Below are 15,424 nucleotides of genomic sequence, written 5' to 3' on the forward strand. Positions count from 1 at the left end.
AGTGGTTGAGAGTCCGCCTGCCGATGCAGGGGACACGGGTTCTTGCCCTGGTCCGGGAAGATCCCACATGCCGCAGAGCGGCTGGGCCCGTGAGCCATGGCCGCTGAGCCTGTGCATCCGGAGCCTGTGCTCCGCAATGGGAGAGACCACAACAGTGAGAGGCCCACATACCACAAAAAATAAATTAATTAATTAATTTAAAAAAATTTTTTAAAAAGGTCAACCCAAGTTGTAAAATTGAAAGAAGAATATTATTTTACAAGCATAAATATCCCTTTATTTAATGGATATGTTTGGTTCAGAAAATTTTTTAAATTTTAATAAAATTTGTTTTCCCCTTTACTCTCATGCAATCAGAAGTTTATGTAGTAAAAACACTATAATAGACAAAATTGATAAGTTTGATTTGAAGGAAATTAGGTGGAGAAAATCATGATATGCTGGGATCATACTAGAAGATTTTCAAAGTAGGGGATGTTACAAAATTCCGAAAGTTCCCTTGATTCTCTCATTCTACCACATCTTCCCCTTCTCCTATATGTATATTGTCTAACTTCATACTCAGAAAAACTAGAATTGAATACTCCATCTGGCTTTCCTTTTTGGTTTATAAAATATTCCGTGGTATTTTATAGATCAACACACTAAAATAAAATCTCTAAGTAAAAAGAGACAAAGTGAGTTGTTTTAGATTGGGTAAGCCAATAAGACTAAATGTACCAAATGTACCCTTTAAGAGAATATGGATTTCTTCAATGGTACTTTTTCATATGACACAACATAGACATTTGCCATTTATTTAATACACAATTTCTGCGAGAAACTATACCAAGCATCAAGAACGTATGATTCCTGCTTACAAATATTTTTTCTGCCTGGAGAAATAAACGGTATGTGGGCACTATATTGGGAATTCTTGAATTATTTTTCAAAATGCAGAATATTTAAAGTGTTAAATGTCACCTTGATACTTGGAGAAAACAAAAAAAGGTAATTATATATGATAGTCTGCTATATGAGTACTACATGGTACCAAAGGAGTGCACAGATAATAAGTGACAATAGAATTTGTGTTTGTTGTTACATTGCTATAAACACGTGGGATAAGTGTCAAAAGAATAAACTTTTCCTCTTAATGTGTAGGAGAAAGAAGATAAAGAATGTTGGATTTGTTTTATTTTTGAATTTTGTTTTTTAATGGTCTTAAAACACTCAAGTAAATTCATTCCATAAAAAATTGTCATTGCTTCTCTTAACTGTTGTCATATTTTATAAAATAGCGGGATCCCCCAGAAGAAGAAATACCATTTTGTACCCTAAAGTCCTTTCCAGCTGCTATTGAACACACTATACAATGGGCAAGAGATAAGGTAATAAAGATATTTTTTAAGAAATTTTTCTTTGAAGTAGAAAAGATGATATATTCAACTTTTTTTTTAATTTTTGAATTTTATTTTATTTATTTTTTTCTACAGCAGGTTCTTATTAGTCATCAATGTTATACACATCAGTGTATACATGTCAATCCCAATTACCCAATTCATCAGATATTTCCAACTTTTAAACATACTTTTATTTGTAATGTGTTTTCCTCTTTTCCCTTATAGTTTGAAAGTTCCTTTTCCTACAAGCCTTCGTTGTTTAACAAATTTTGGCAAACCTATCCATCTGCAGAAGAAGTCTTAAAGGTAAAAAACAATATACTTTTTTTTTTAATTGAAGTATAGTTGATTTCCAATGTTGTGGTAATTTCTGCTGTACAGCAAAATGATTCAGTTATATGTATATACATTCTTTTTCATATTCTTTTCCATTATGGTTTATCACAGGATTTTGAATTTAGTTCATTGTCTTATACAGTAGAACCTTGTCGTTTATCCATTCTGTATATAGTAGTTTGCATCTGCTAACCCCAACACTTTATGTCAGTGTAATCTTATTTTCAGGTTGCCTATAAATAGTTTACCTCCTTAAACAGAGATTATACATTAATATTGTATATAGTAAGTATATGAGGAATCTCGAAGTTAGCAGGTCACAAATAACCCTTCATTTTTAATTTGGTCAAACTATATGGACTTGCAAATATTTTACCATGTTTGACTCACAGAACAGCAATTCATATGGTTCAACCTGATAAGGATTTGATAAATGATAAGAGAGCTACAAATAATAAAACAGATTGTTAAGCTCTTTGGAAAAAACTGAAGTAAGTTTTAGTGAAAATTTCAGGAGTAGGAATGGTCTCAGATTTATTAGTCTCATGGTGAGGGCAACTTCAAAGCTGTTTTTTCACTTTCCTTTAATCCTACACTAAAAAGGCCAGCTTTTTAGTGTAAAATATTATTCATAGCACTTCGTATAGTAAGTACATACATAGTACTAACTTACCACTAGCAAGACATGAGGATAACTTGGGAGATAAGAAACTTTAGAGTTAACATTTTACATACTATCTTTTCCCATTTCCCCTCCAGAAAAGAAAAGAAAGAGGGAAAGTAGAAAGACGGGGACAGGGAGCTTGAGGTGAAAATAATAAAATCATAAGACACATGAGCTGGCACTTCAAACTTTGGCTGACATTTCCTGGGAATATGTGCATGTGTGTTTGTGTGATTAATTGGACATGTATTTGCTTTGTTTTCTTTTTTCCTCTCATTCTAGAAGATACAAACTGGACAAAGTTTAGAGGGCTGTTTTCAAGTTATTAAGTTACTTAGCAGAAGACCTAGAAATTGGTCCCACTGTGTAGAATTAGCAAGATTAAAGTTTGAAAAATATTTTAACCATAAGGTAAGTATACATTATAAAACATTAAGAAAAAGTCTAAACTTGGCTCATTTAATTACTATGAAATTAATTTCATTGACCTGAAAATGTGTACTCTTTCTTTCAGGAAGCTTTTCAGAAATTAGTAAGTTAACTGAGAACAAGTGACGGGCACACAACTAATTTCTCCCTGAATGTTACTGATTAAAGAATGCATTTAAACTCCACCCATTGGCTTGTCAGTTATACATTTAACTAATCCTTGTCTTTCTGTGTACAAAATGGGTTTTAATAAAATAGGGGTTCCTTCTAGAGAAGAAGGAATACATTTAATCAGTAATCATAAAGAAGTTTGTTGTTCAGAGTAAAGCAAGAGACTGAGAGAATAGAGATTCCATCAGAAATTTTGTTGGAATTTTGCCTTCCCCATATATATCTAATAATCACATTTTGTCTGTTTCCTCATTGTAAAATGGGAGTAATAAATTGGTGCCTGACTCATAGCATAGTGGTGAGGATCAAATGAGTTAATACATGCAAAGTCTTTAGCATGTAGCATAGAACCTGGTCCATCCCATAAATATTTAGTGAAATATTAGCTGTTATTCTTACTCCAGTTACATACAGAAGCTTGAATGTGTCCTGCACTCTGTTTAGTCTCTCCCTCTCTTTAGGCTCTTACCTATTGGAATATAAAATAAGCTCATCTTTTTAAAGTCTTTAAATTATACTTATTCCTGTTTTTCAGTTCGTTTTTTGCTCTGCTTCTTGGAAAAGTGGTCTATACTAACTGTTGGCATGTCTTCATCCAGTAAATGTGTCTTCTTTCCCCACGACTATTGAAATTATTCTTACCATGACTATCAATGACCTCATGTTTCAAAATCTACAGAACTCTTTTTTGTCCTTATCTTCTATGGGTTTTTTAACTTTTTTTTATCATGGAAAAATTCAACCACAGAAATAATAGAGAAAGTAGCATATAATTAATCTCCATGTATTCCTCATATATTTGTCACCCAGGTTTAACAATTAACAGCTCATAGAAAATCTTATTTCATCTATAATCCCACCTAATATACCCTCCCCCTAGGTGGTTTTGAAGCAAATCTCAAGCAGCATATCATTTCAAAATATAAAATACTGTGTATTTTTACTGGTTTTTTTTTTGTTTTAAGGATTAGCTCTTTGAAAGGAGCAGAATGATATGTAAAATATGCCACCGTTTGTGAAAAGGGATAAAATAATCTATATTCATGTTTGCCATAGATGCAAAAAAAAGAAAAAAGACTATATAAGTGTTGATAAAAAATAGCAATAGAGGTTATTCCAAGTTGGGGTGGCGGGCAGTGACAGGAGAATGGGCAGATTGAGTACACGGTGACTGGAAGACTTCACTATATATCTTTTTATGTATGTTGTTTTTTGAGGTTTTTTTACTTCAGTTAATATTAAGTAGTGATTTTTTTTTAATTCAATTTTTTCTTTAGGCTCTTCAGCTTCTTCACTGTTTCCCTCTGGACACACGATTAAAAGATGGCAGTAAGTATATATCAGTGTTGAGAAGAAAGTTTAATGCAATTTATTACTGACTGCTGACACTGAAAATAATATTTTGTATTTTGTATTTTGTTAGGTTTGTTTTGGCAGTCACCAAAAAGGCCCCCCTCTCCATTAAAATTTGATCTAAATGAACCTTTGTAAGTATATATATCCAGTTTTATATACATCCTTCATTGTAAACTTCTTAACTGTATAGGTTTACATTGGAGGGTGAAAACTGCAGGCTCTTTAATGTTAAATTATTGCATCCCTGTTAATCTAAGAGTTAGCATAGCATTTTGGCCAACAAAGCCAGCCACAATACTTCTCCCCACACATAGGTGAATCTACTTTTTTACATGGTAAATAATCTTATTATTTTTGTCTTCTCTAAAGTACAACCAAAGTGTCATCTCTTTGACATTATTCATTAAAAAAGTAAAATGAAGACAGATGTTTTCCTATTTAATGAAGTCAGTATATAAGAAACTTTAGTTACATGGGGGAAAATGATCACTACTAAATAACTCCCTAAATAATCTCAGGTTAATTTTCAAATGAGTTCATCTTTGAGTAAATGCCTGTATATCCTATCTATATTAGATATGCATTTCATACACAAACATACTTATATGTATATATTTTAATTAAACACTTAGCTTGTTAACCTTCTTTTCAACAAATAATTCTGTGCTTAGTTTTTTCCTCTGGTGCTTATTCTAGTCACCTTATCCTGATTGCTGCTTCTTTTTTTTAAATAAATTTATTTATTTATTTATCTTTGGCTGCATTGGGGCTTCGTTGCTGCGCTTGGGCTTTCTCTAGTTGTGGCGAACGGGGGGCTACTCTTCGTTGCGGTGCACGGGCTTCTCATTGCGGGGGCTTTTCTTGTTGCAGAGCATGGGCTCTGGGCGCACGGGCTTCAGTAGTTGTGGCTCTAGAGCGCAGGCTCAGTAGTTGTGGCACCCGGGCTTAGTTTCTCCGTGGCATGTGGTATCTTCCCGAACCAGGGCTTGAACCCATGTCCCCTGCACTGGCAGGTGGATTCTTAACCACTGCGCCACCAGGGAAGCCCTGATTGCTTCTTCTATAAAACTTACCTTTTTTGTTGTTAAACAAACTCATTTGCTTAGTTTGAACTTATTGTACACTCTTTAAAACCAAGTTTGTAATATTTTCTTATGAATTAAAATGAATTTTCTTTCAATAATTTTTCTACTTCTGGCCACTTCTCTCCCCAAAATAGTCTTGATCACTACCTGAATATTAGTGCTTATGAGGATAAACATGTGATGTTTTCTCTTTTATAGCTTCTACAATGCCTTGGTCTAGACCAGAATTTCATTGCCTAACTTTAAAAAAAATAATCCTGTAACAAAAATTCTGTAATTACTTATCTTCAGCATTTTAAAGGCTATAGTTTCTGGTAAACATCTTTGAAACTGTGCATTCACACTTTATTTTTTAATTTCAAAAGGCACTTCAGTTTCCTTCTGAATGCTGCAAAATTATATGCTACAGTCTATTGCATTCCATTTACAGAAGAGGTAAGATATTCTTCAAGCCCTAACAAGTGATAGAAAAGGTTAGAATTAGATGACTTAGCTAATTGCATCATCAAAATGTGTTTTATGTTATAAGAATCATTCTTCGATATAAACTTCATTTTGTTCTAGTGTTGCCCATTCTAATAAAGCAGAAGCTAAAATCTCATTGCAGCATCACTAAGTGGAAGAAAGTCACTTTTTTTTCTGAACTTAAGTAGCGAAACAAATATTTGTAAAAGCAGTCTTACTTTATTTTTAAAACATTTATAACCTACTAACTTTAATTATTGTAATTATTCTGAAAACCCAAAGTGACCTATTTCATAACAATTTTTAAATATTTCTTAGTGATTCTGTTTGTTATCATTTGTTTGGCTTATTTTTGTGAAATTAACATATGCTTTTCAGGAGATTTGAAAATGCTAGCCTACATTGACATTTCTTTACTTTTATCATTTATACCTTTTCTCTTAGACATCGTCTTCATTGACTCATATGTAAAGGGATCTAATACAGTTTTATTTGAAAGGCAGGTCTGCATTAGTGAATTTTCCTTCTCAAATGCATAATAGAGCTAAATAAATTAATATACTTTTAGGTACTAGGCTGAATGGGAAATATGAGCCAGATCCATAACTAGAATTGGCTATTTTGGATCTAGATAAAAATGCCTGTTGTACATTAATCCCTTTTGGAATTAACACGCAGTAAAATATACCATAAATGTCTGAAAAATAGTGGCATTCAGTTGGGTATTCTTTTTGTGAAAAGAGTGATAATTTTGTGATGAGTTGTAGGTGACCTCAAAAGCACTGTGTCTCAGTTTTTCCTAAGTAGATTCTTAATAATAAACATGTTTATAGCCTTAAATTCATCTAAGTTTATCCTGAACCATTTAAATATTTTCCTGCTTCCAAAGGTATGAATTCCATTTACTGTGAGTCAATGTATATTGAGTATAACTTTCTGCAGGGAACTTTGTAAAACAATGAAGAGATAGTTCCTGATCTCAAGGCACTCTGTCTGATAAAACCAGCCCTAAAACTACCTTTTTAAAAATTTGTGGATGGACTTCCCTGGCAGTCCAGTGGTTAAGACTCCATGCTCTCAGTGCAGGGGGCACGGGTTTGATCCCTGGTCGGGGAAGATCCCACCTGCTGCATGGCACGGCCAAAAAAAAAAAAAAAATTTGTGGAAAGAACTAAGATTTAAGGTTTGTTGACTAACAAGTACTTTTTTACACACACCACCCCCACTTCCCAGCCTTTGTGGATGGTATTTCTATAGAAATAAAAGTAAATGTCACAAACAGATGTGGTCTAAACAGTTATATCATAAATTATTCAAATATTTAGTATGATAAAGGACCTTTTTTAGGTTGTTTTTTAGGTTTAGAATTCAGAATTTTAAGAATATGTTGATAAAATTACTGTTTTAAAAACCAGGACTTATCAGCAGATACCCTGTTGAATATTCTTTCCGAAGTAAAGATTCAGGAATTCAGACCTTCCAACAAGGTATGTGTACAAGTTCATTCATTTAGCAAATAGTTATTGAACTTCTACTTGTGTCAAGTCTCTTTCTAAACCTGGAGAAGCCCATAGGAACAAAACAAAATTCTTGTTCTTGTGCGAGTTGGGCCAGAGGCAGACTATTAAAAAAAGTGCCAATAATTATGTAATATTGCATTATGGGCATAAGTGCTAATAAGAAAAAGTAAAACAGGGAAAACAAAGGGTAATGGAGCTGGTGTCATCTTATACGAGATAAAAGGGGAAAGCTTCTCTGATATGGTAACATTTGAGCAGAAGCCTGAAGGAAGTGAGGGAGTGAGCCATACTGTTATCTGGTGAAAGAGCAGTACAGACGGCAGGAACAAGTTCAGAGAAAGGCCTTGAAAGACTTTGAAGGCTAGAATTTTTCTGGAGGAGAATATGCAAGAGAAGAGTGGTAGATAGCGAGATTGGAGAGGTAGTGAGGGTTATAAGTACTTCATGTTTTATTATGGGATAAGAAGCCAGTGGAGGATTTTAAGCAGAGGACACAGCCTGACATATTTAAAAGGATGACCCTGGCGATTGTGTTAAGAATGATTAGGACATGAGAGAGGAAGCAGAAATAGCTATTAGGAGATTATAGTCAAGATGTGATGGTGGTTTGAATGAACCATCAAACAGGGGTAGTGGGTAACAGGGAAGATGTGGTAAGAGGTTGGATTCTGTGCACATTTTGCAGTAGCCCTGACAGGATTTGTAAGGAATTGGTTTGAGTGTGCAAGAAAAAAAGATTATTTTCTTAGTTGAAAAAAAGAAGCAAGCTTAATCGCTCCAAGTGACAGGGAGAAGATAGAGGAAGTTTGAGCAGAGAAAAAAAGATGTGAAATAATTGCCTAGGGGAGTGGGAAAAGTGGGGAATTAGAAGATGTTGTAGAATTTTGAGATAATATTTAAGATCCACTTAATGTTAATTCCACTTAATGTATTCCACTACATGTGGCTGGAGAAAAGGCATTTAGCAGCTTGGGTGCTACTGTAGAATAGCTGGTAAATTGGATTGTAACAAGGGTTGGGATTTTGTCGGCAAATATGTTGGAAGGAGAAAGACAGGGAGTATTAATAAAGGTGGAACATGAAATTTAGGCAGGGTAAATAAAAAAGTTTGAAAATACTAAATATTTTTCTTTTTCACATGTTCATTATGTGCCTTTTCGTATGCACTCTAAAAAGAAATAAACCACAGAACAACCTTCTGTTCCGTTTACCTTTAGCTATACTGGAAAATGTGGAGTAATGAGTGCCTCTCTGCAAAATTCAAGTAGGAAGTGGTGTGTGCAGTCTTCCACTCTGTATTTTTATTTTAGGGACAAGGAAAACTTGTAGGCAGTTCATTTTGTGCAAGTAAATAGGTTTTCTGAATGAAATGTTCATGATTTGTAGTTTATCAAGAACAAAAGTACAGAAAGGAAAAACAAAATTCCTATATAAAGAAGATTCCTAGCCCATGTTTCTAATGGGCAAAGCTGCTAGACAGAAGCCAAGGAAATATGCATCAATAACTTTACAGGTCTCTACTGCTCTTCAATATGTTTTCTAGCTTGAATTGCTTCTTTCTGTGTCGAAGTTTTGGCGGCATAAATTACCCTGAGCAATTTTAACATGACTTATGAGCTTTTTCACCACTCCTTGAAGCAGCTCCCACTGAAGCTTCAGCGTCTGGCACTCGTAGTTAAAAGATGCCATAGCCAAAAAATATCAACTACACATTCTGGCAAATAAAAATTACTGCTTCTCTGACTCCTTAATATTTCTCAAATATTTATAATCATATTTAATATGTAAAAATGTGAATTGGATGTGTTTTTTTAATAAGAAATAGTATTTTAATGATGATGTGTAGCTAGTTTCTTGGTTTGAGAATATTAACTTCACTGCCCTTGTTAAAGATAAATTATTTATATGTGCTGCCCTAAGCATGCAACTATATGAAGGAAGACATATTCTTTGGGATAGAACTTCTTTTCAGTAGTCAATAAATATTTAAAAGATGCCCATATTATATATTTTGTGGATTTCGGCAGTTTCTTTGGAGACAGAAAACATCTCTGCACTAGTTAGAGGTATGTAATTTGGTTTGAAGTTGATTTGTCAGAATCACAAACTGTTGATTAACATTAACTTTATTTTAGTGTGGAATTTTAAGAGAGAGTTGTATGAACTTAGATCTTATAAACTATTCAGTAAGTATTTTTAACACCCACTATGAGCAAGTTTATTTTAGATACATTGAGGTTATCTCAGTGAACAAGATAAAGATCCCTGTTCTCATAGAGTTTACGTGTCAGTGTGAGGCAGTAGATAATAAATATGTAAATAACATAATATTACTTAACAATAGAAGGTGTAAAATACATTGGACCATAATGATTAATGATCTAATTAAACCAATAGAATGTTTTCTTTTTGTGACTTATTTGATAAAAACAGATTTGTTAGTCAAACTTAGGTGTAGGATGTGATATCATTAATGAATATACATACATATATTTAAAGGTTGTTCAAACAGATGAAACTGCAAGGAAACCAGACCATGTTCCTGTTAGCAGTGAAGATGAGAGGAATGCTGTTTTCCAACTGGAAAAGGCTATTTCATCTAGTGAAGCTACCACAAGTAAGGGGAAATCTTTATAAAAATGTTTTGAACTAAAGGGATTTTTATTTTCACTAAACTGTACACTCAGAAGGTTGTGGGATTAAATCATAACAACAATAATGATATTACTTGATTCCATGATCATATGAAAGTCACTGTTCATTTTTAACTGTGACTAAATTCATAACTTTCTCCGCCATTTCCCTACCGTAGAAGGCTGAAATGTAAGTCTGCTTTGTTTTTGCTGTTCTGATTGTTTTAGTTCTTAAGATTCTATTGTGTGATTCCTTTTTAACTTATGGCTAGCATAATGAAGAAAACATGGAGTCCTTTGGAGACTAACCCTGAGATCCAGTGAAATCACTTTAGGAAAAAAAATCATAGACAGATTTCTTCTTGGCTTGTTAGTCTCCATAATTACACACAGGGAATACAAACCTGACCTATATACACCTTTGCTAAATGGTCTTAAATATAGGGAAACTGAACTTTTAATTCCTTAAAAACAGATCTGTATTAGCTCATGTTTTTAGACCTGCTCAGCACCTTTCTACTACATAAATTAGCAGTTTCCAAACTTTTGGGATTTTACACAAAGACCAGTAAAATTCAGGAGAAAAGCCTAGATTAGCCAGCTATTTATTTTGCAAGTAAAAATTTTATATCCTAAGTTAATAATTATAATTCTAGAAAAAAACATATTACCATTTCTTTCTCGTTTCATCACAGATTAAACTACACCTGTCTACAGAATGATCTGAGGAACCACTAATCTAGAAATCTTTCATAAAGACACTTATTTTTATTTGACCAATATGTACCCTATCCTTAGTTATCAGAGGTAAAATGTTTCAGAGTAGTATTTATGAAATCAATTTTTGAACAGTACCCAGTGTTGACTTTTTTATTGTAAGCCACTTAATAGCAGATGTACATGGCTTTCTTATTTTTATGTTTTTTTAGAAAGGTTTTTTTTTTAAAATATTAAAACTTCTAATTTAGTGGTTTTAAAGCCATCATTTTCATATCCTTCAGTAACTTCAGTTCCCTGGATGTTGTTGTTGTCGTTGTATTTTTCAGTCATTTGCAAACCTAAACAAAAAGGAATCTTTAACAGTAGTGAACCCACACTGCCTTGCTTTTTACCTAGTAAAGCCTTTATCACTTACTAGGAAACTTTGTTTTTCTGGTTGTTGTCATCAGGTGACCTTCAGATGGCAGTGCTTTCATTTGAAAAAGATGATGATCGTAATGGACACATAGATTTCATCACAGCTGCATCAAATCTTCGTGCCAAAATGTATAGCATTGAACCAGCTGACCGTTTGAAAACAAAACGCATAGCAGGTAGAATTATACCTGCTATAGCAACATCCACTGCTGCAGTTACTGGCTTGGTGAGATTATGATTCTTTGAAAATGCTTGTTATTCATTGCTTCTTTTCTGTCTTCCCTATTACACCACCCCAAACCATTCACTCAGAGATCTTAGAGAAGGAGGGATACATATTGATCTTATAATTTAAAATTGTAAGATATTTCTGAAAATACAGTAATCTGTATTTTGAACTTTTACAGATTATACAGACATTTTAATGTAAAAAAATATGCTCTGTCAAGTTACAGTATAACTTTTCTTACAGGCAATAATCCTCTTCATCATCTTTGTATCCTCTATACAATCCAAATGCTCTATTTTTCTTGAATAAAATGAACTACCCTAACCTTTGCTCTTTGATTATATTGGATTTTAGTTCTTTGTCTTAAAATAAATGTAATTTCTGTTAGTGATTTGGATTTCTTTAAATTTAGTCTTTCCTTAATGATTTAAAATCTTTAGGATGGCCCTAGTTATTATACCTTACTGTAGTGTTATTCTTAGAAGTTATGTAATTATTGTTCCTATTATTGAATGATTTTAGACTGCTGTATTGCTTGACTTCTGATATCTACTTTCAAAGTAGGAAGATTACATGGTCAAATTAGTTAGAGGCTTATAAGAAATTTATATTACTCCAGTCCAATAGCTGCTTTTATTCTCTACACAGAAATGCTTGAGAAGAATTCAGGAAAATTATATAGATGCAATTAAAGTCATGAATAGTTTTAGGCTATTTATATAATCAGATCACCTTCTTTTATCTAGGTTGCACTGGAGATGATCAAAGTAGCTGGTGACTATCCATTTGAAGCTTACAAAAATTGTTTCTTTAACTTAGCCATTCCAATTATAGTGTTTACAGAGACATCTGAAGTAAGAAAAACTGAAATCAGGTATGCATGAAGGTGTGTTTCTCTTGCATAATGAGAATGAAATAATTTTTTTACCTTTTAAAAGGAATAAATAATAGCTTTATCTCTCCTTTTCTCCTATATATATAAACTCGTACATCACTTCATGATGAGGTCAAAACTCCATCTTCATGTAGCATTTCTTTTTTTTTCTTTTTTTATTGTATAATTGACATACAGCATTAAATTAGTTTCAAGTGTACAACACAATGATTCAACACTGGTATATGCTGTGAAATGATTACCACAATAAGCCCAGTCACCATCCATTATCATACATAGTTATAGAATTTTTTTTTCTGATGATAAGAACATTTAAGATTTACTCACTCAGCAACTTTCAAATATGCAGTAGAGTATTATTAACTATAGTCACCATGCTTCACATTATATATCCATGATTTACTCATCTTACAACCAGAAGTTTGTACCTTTTGACTCCCTTTATCCATTTGCCCACCCTCACCACCTGTTTCTGGCACTATCAGTGTTCTCTATATCTATGAGCTTGGGATTTTTTTGGGTTTTGTCTGGTTGGTTGGTTGAGTTTTTTGTGGGATTTGTTTGTTTTAGATTCCACATATACATGAGATGATAAGATATCTGTCTTTCTCTGTCTGACTTATTTCACTTAGCGTAACGTTTTCAAGGTCCATCCATGTTGTCACAAATGGGCAGGATTTCATTCCTTTTATGGCTGAATAATACTTCATTATATATAGTACCACACTTTCTTTATCCATTCATCAATGGACACTTAGATTGATTCCATGTCTTAGGTATTACAGGTAATGCTGCAGTGAACATGGGAGTACAGATATCTTTTCAAGTTAGTGTTTGCATTTTCTTTGGATAAATACCCAGGAGGGGAATTGCTAGATCATATGGTAGTTCTGTTTTTAATTTTTTAAAGAACCTACATACTGCTTTCCATAGTGACTGTATCATTTTTACATCCTCACCAAGAAGGTACAAGAGTTCCAATTCCTTCACATCCTTGTCAACACTTGTTATCTTCTGTTTTTTGATGATAGCCATCCTAACAAGTGTACGGTGATATCTCATTGTGGTTTCGATTTGTATTTCCCTGATAATTAGTGATAATTAAGCATCTTTTCATGTACCTGTTGGCCATCTGTATGTCTGCTTTGGAAAAATGTCTTTTCAGGTCCTCTGCCTATTTTATTATTGGATTGTTTGGGTTTTTTGCTGTAGAGTTGTATATGTTCGTTATATATTTTGGGTATTAACCCCTTACCAGATATATGATTTGCAAATATCTTCTCCCAGTCGGTAGGTTGCCTTTTCAGTTTGTTAGTGGTTTTCTTTGCTGTGCAGAAGATTTTTAGTTTGATGTAGTCCCACTTGTTTATTTTTGCTTTTGTTGCCTTTGCTTTTGGTGTCAAATCTAAAAACTTATCACCAAAACCAGTGTCAAGGAGCTTACCACCTAAGTTTTCTTCTAGGAGTTTTAGGTTTCAGGTCTTACATTCAAGTCTTCAATCTATTCTGAGGTAATTTTTGTGTGTGGTGTAAGATAGGAGTCCAATTTCATTCTTTTGCATGTAGCATGAAGCATTGCTGACTAAACTAGCCATAGAACTCTCACAATACATAATCTGCCACACTGTTTAGCATTGTACTTTCTATGGTTTCATCTGTCTGCCTAATTCAGATGAATTAGAAGCCATTCTAGTGTCTGACTAATGGATAATGAGATTAAGAATCTAGTTCCAAAAGTTGTATGACAAAGGAAATCAATTCCCCTGGACTTCCATTTTTCAGTTTTTAAATTGGTAACAACCAAAAATTTGAAAACTATTATCTTGGCAAGAGTATGAGAAAGCACTGTCATACATTACTGATGAGAGTATAAAATAATATAACCCATATTAAGGCAAATATAGCACTATATTTCAAACTTGCAGATACATTTGCACTCATCTCAAATGATATATGAACAGGATATTCATTTTGGCATTGTTTATCATAGCCAAAGATTGGAACAACCTAAGTGTCTAGTAATAGACTGGAACATCCACACAGTGAAACTCATGGAACTGTTTAAAAAGAGAAATGGAACTCTCTTGCTAAGACATACTTATTTATAATAAGACACTGGAAAGATAAACAAGGTACTGATAAAAGTGGTTACCTGTGTGGTGTGATGGGGAAGTAAGATGGAATTATGGAATATTTTGTTATATTTTCCTTTTGTATTCCCACATTAATATATAGCTAAATCACAAATAGTGGACTTCTGGGATTTTTTATTATTACTAAAAGGAAGAAAATTTAAATGTTTTTGTTCTGAATATTTTTCTACAACAGAAATGGAATATCATTTACAATTTGGGACAGATGGATTATACATGGAAAAGAAGAGTTCACCCTCTTGGATTTCATAAATGCAGTCAAAGTGAGACAATTATTCATTAGTTGCTTCGAGTCTGTTAGTTTTATACATAATTTCATTAGAGGTTTTTATAAATATTATTTAGCAGGAGTTTTCTCTCTTTTTACTGGTTGTAAAACATTGTCATCCAGCATTTTATATTTGGGTGGAGCTTTGATTGTTTCTTTTGGGTATTCACTTTCAGGAGAAGTACGGAATTGAGCCAACAATGGTGGTACAGGGAGTCAAAATGCTTTATGTCCCTGTAATGCCTGGTCATGCAAAAAGATTGAAGTTAACGTAAGTATTGAACATTATATGCAAGATATTCTCAAAAGTTGAAATATAAGTTGGATGCACACTAGAAAATTAAATATAGAGGTTATTGAAGTTCAGATAAAAATATGTGATTTACTCCTATCTAATGGCAGTAATAAAGACAGTGACTCTGCCAAGCTCCACAGGCTACCTATCAAGTGAGATTTATAGGATTATAATACCCTTGTGAGTTTATTATCGTTCAGGGTCATCTTATAAGCTAATAGGCTTAGAAACCTGATTTGGTCAATATACCAAGTAAAAGTAGATCCACCTCTTATATGCAAACACATAAGGACTAGGCTTGTGAGACTGAAGTATTTTTTTTAAATGCCAAATTGTTATTTTCATTTATTCAACAGATTTTTTTAAAGAATGCCTGCTATGTACCAGGTACTTTTGTAAACATTAG

At 33.2% G+C, this 15,424-nt stretch overlaps 1 protein-coding gene across 3 annotated transcripts in view; it reads left to right on the plus strand.

Moving 5' to 3' along the window:
- Positions 1-15,424, plus strand: part of UBA6 (ubiquitin like modifier activating enzyme 6) — an 80,061-nt gene that overhangs the window by 60,939 nt on the left and 3,698 nt on the right. Inside the window, exons 21-32 of one of the 3 annotated variants that reach the window (XR_009540302.1) lie at positions 1,281-1,370; positions 1,608-1,688; positions 2,665-2,793; positions 4,260-4,311; positions 4,406-4,469; positions 5,789-5,858; positions 7,304-7,375; positions 9,908-10,025; positions 11,211-11,404; positions 12,154-12,293; positions 14,631-14,718; positions 14,900-14,935. Coding sequence is in view for 1 of the 3 variants with exons in the window: in XM_060148081.1 (XP_060004064.1) it covers positions 1,281-1,370; positions 1,608-1,688; positions 2,665-2,793; positions 4,260-4,311; positions 4,406-4,469; positions 5,789-5,858; positions 7,304-7,375; positions 9,908-10,025; positions 11,211-11,404; positions 12,154-12,281; positions 14,631-14,718; positions 14,900-14,994 (1,181 nt within the window). In the remaining 2 variants the exon portion in view is untranslated. Of the gene's footprint in view, positions 1-1,280; positions 1,371-1,607; positions 1,689-2,664; positions 2,794-4,259; positions 4,312-4,405; positions 4,470-5,788; positions 5,859-7,303; positions 7,376-9,907; positions 10,026-11,210; positions 11,405-12,153; positions 12,294-14,630; positions 14,719-14,899; positions 14,995-15,424 lie in introns of those variants that run through there. The other 2 variants (XM_060148081.1, XR_009540303.1) reach the window with 2 other exon arrangements.

Source organism: Lagenorhynchus albirostris, chromosome 4, assembly GCF_949774975.1.
Source record: "Lagenorhynchus albirostris chromosome 4, mLagAlb1.1, whole genome shotgun sequence".
In the NCBI taxonomy this organism is placed as follows: domain Eukaryota; kingdom Metazoa; phylum Chordata; class Mammalia; order Artiodactyla; family Delphinidae; genus Lagenorhynchus; species Lagenorhynchus albirostris.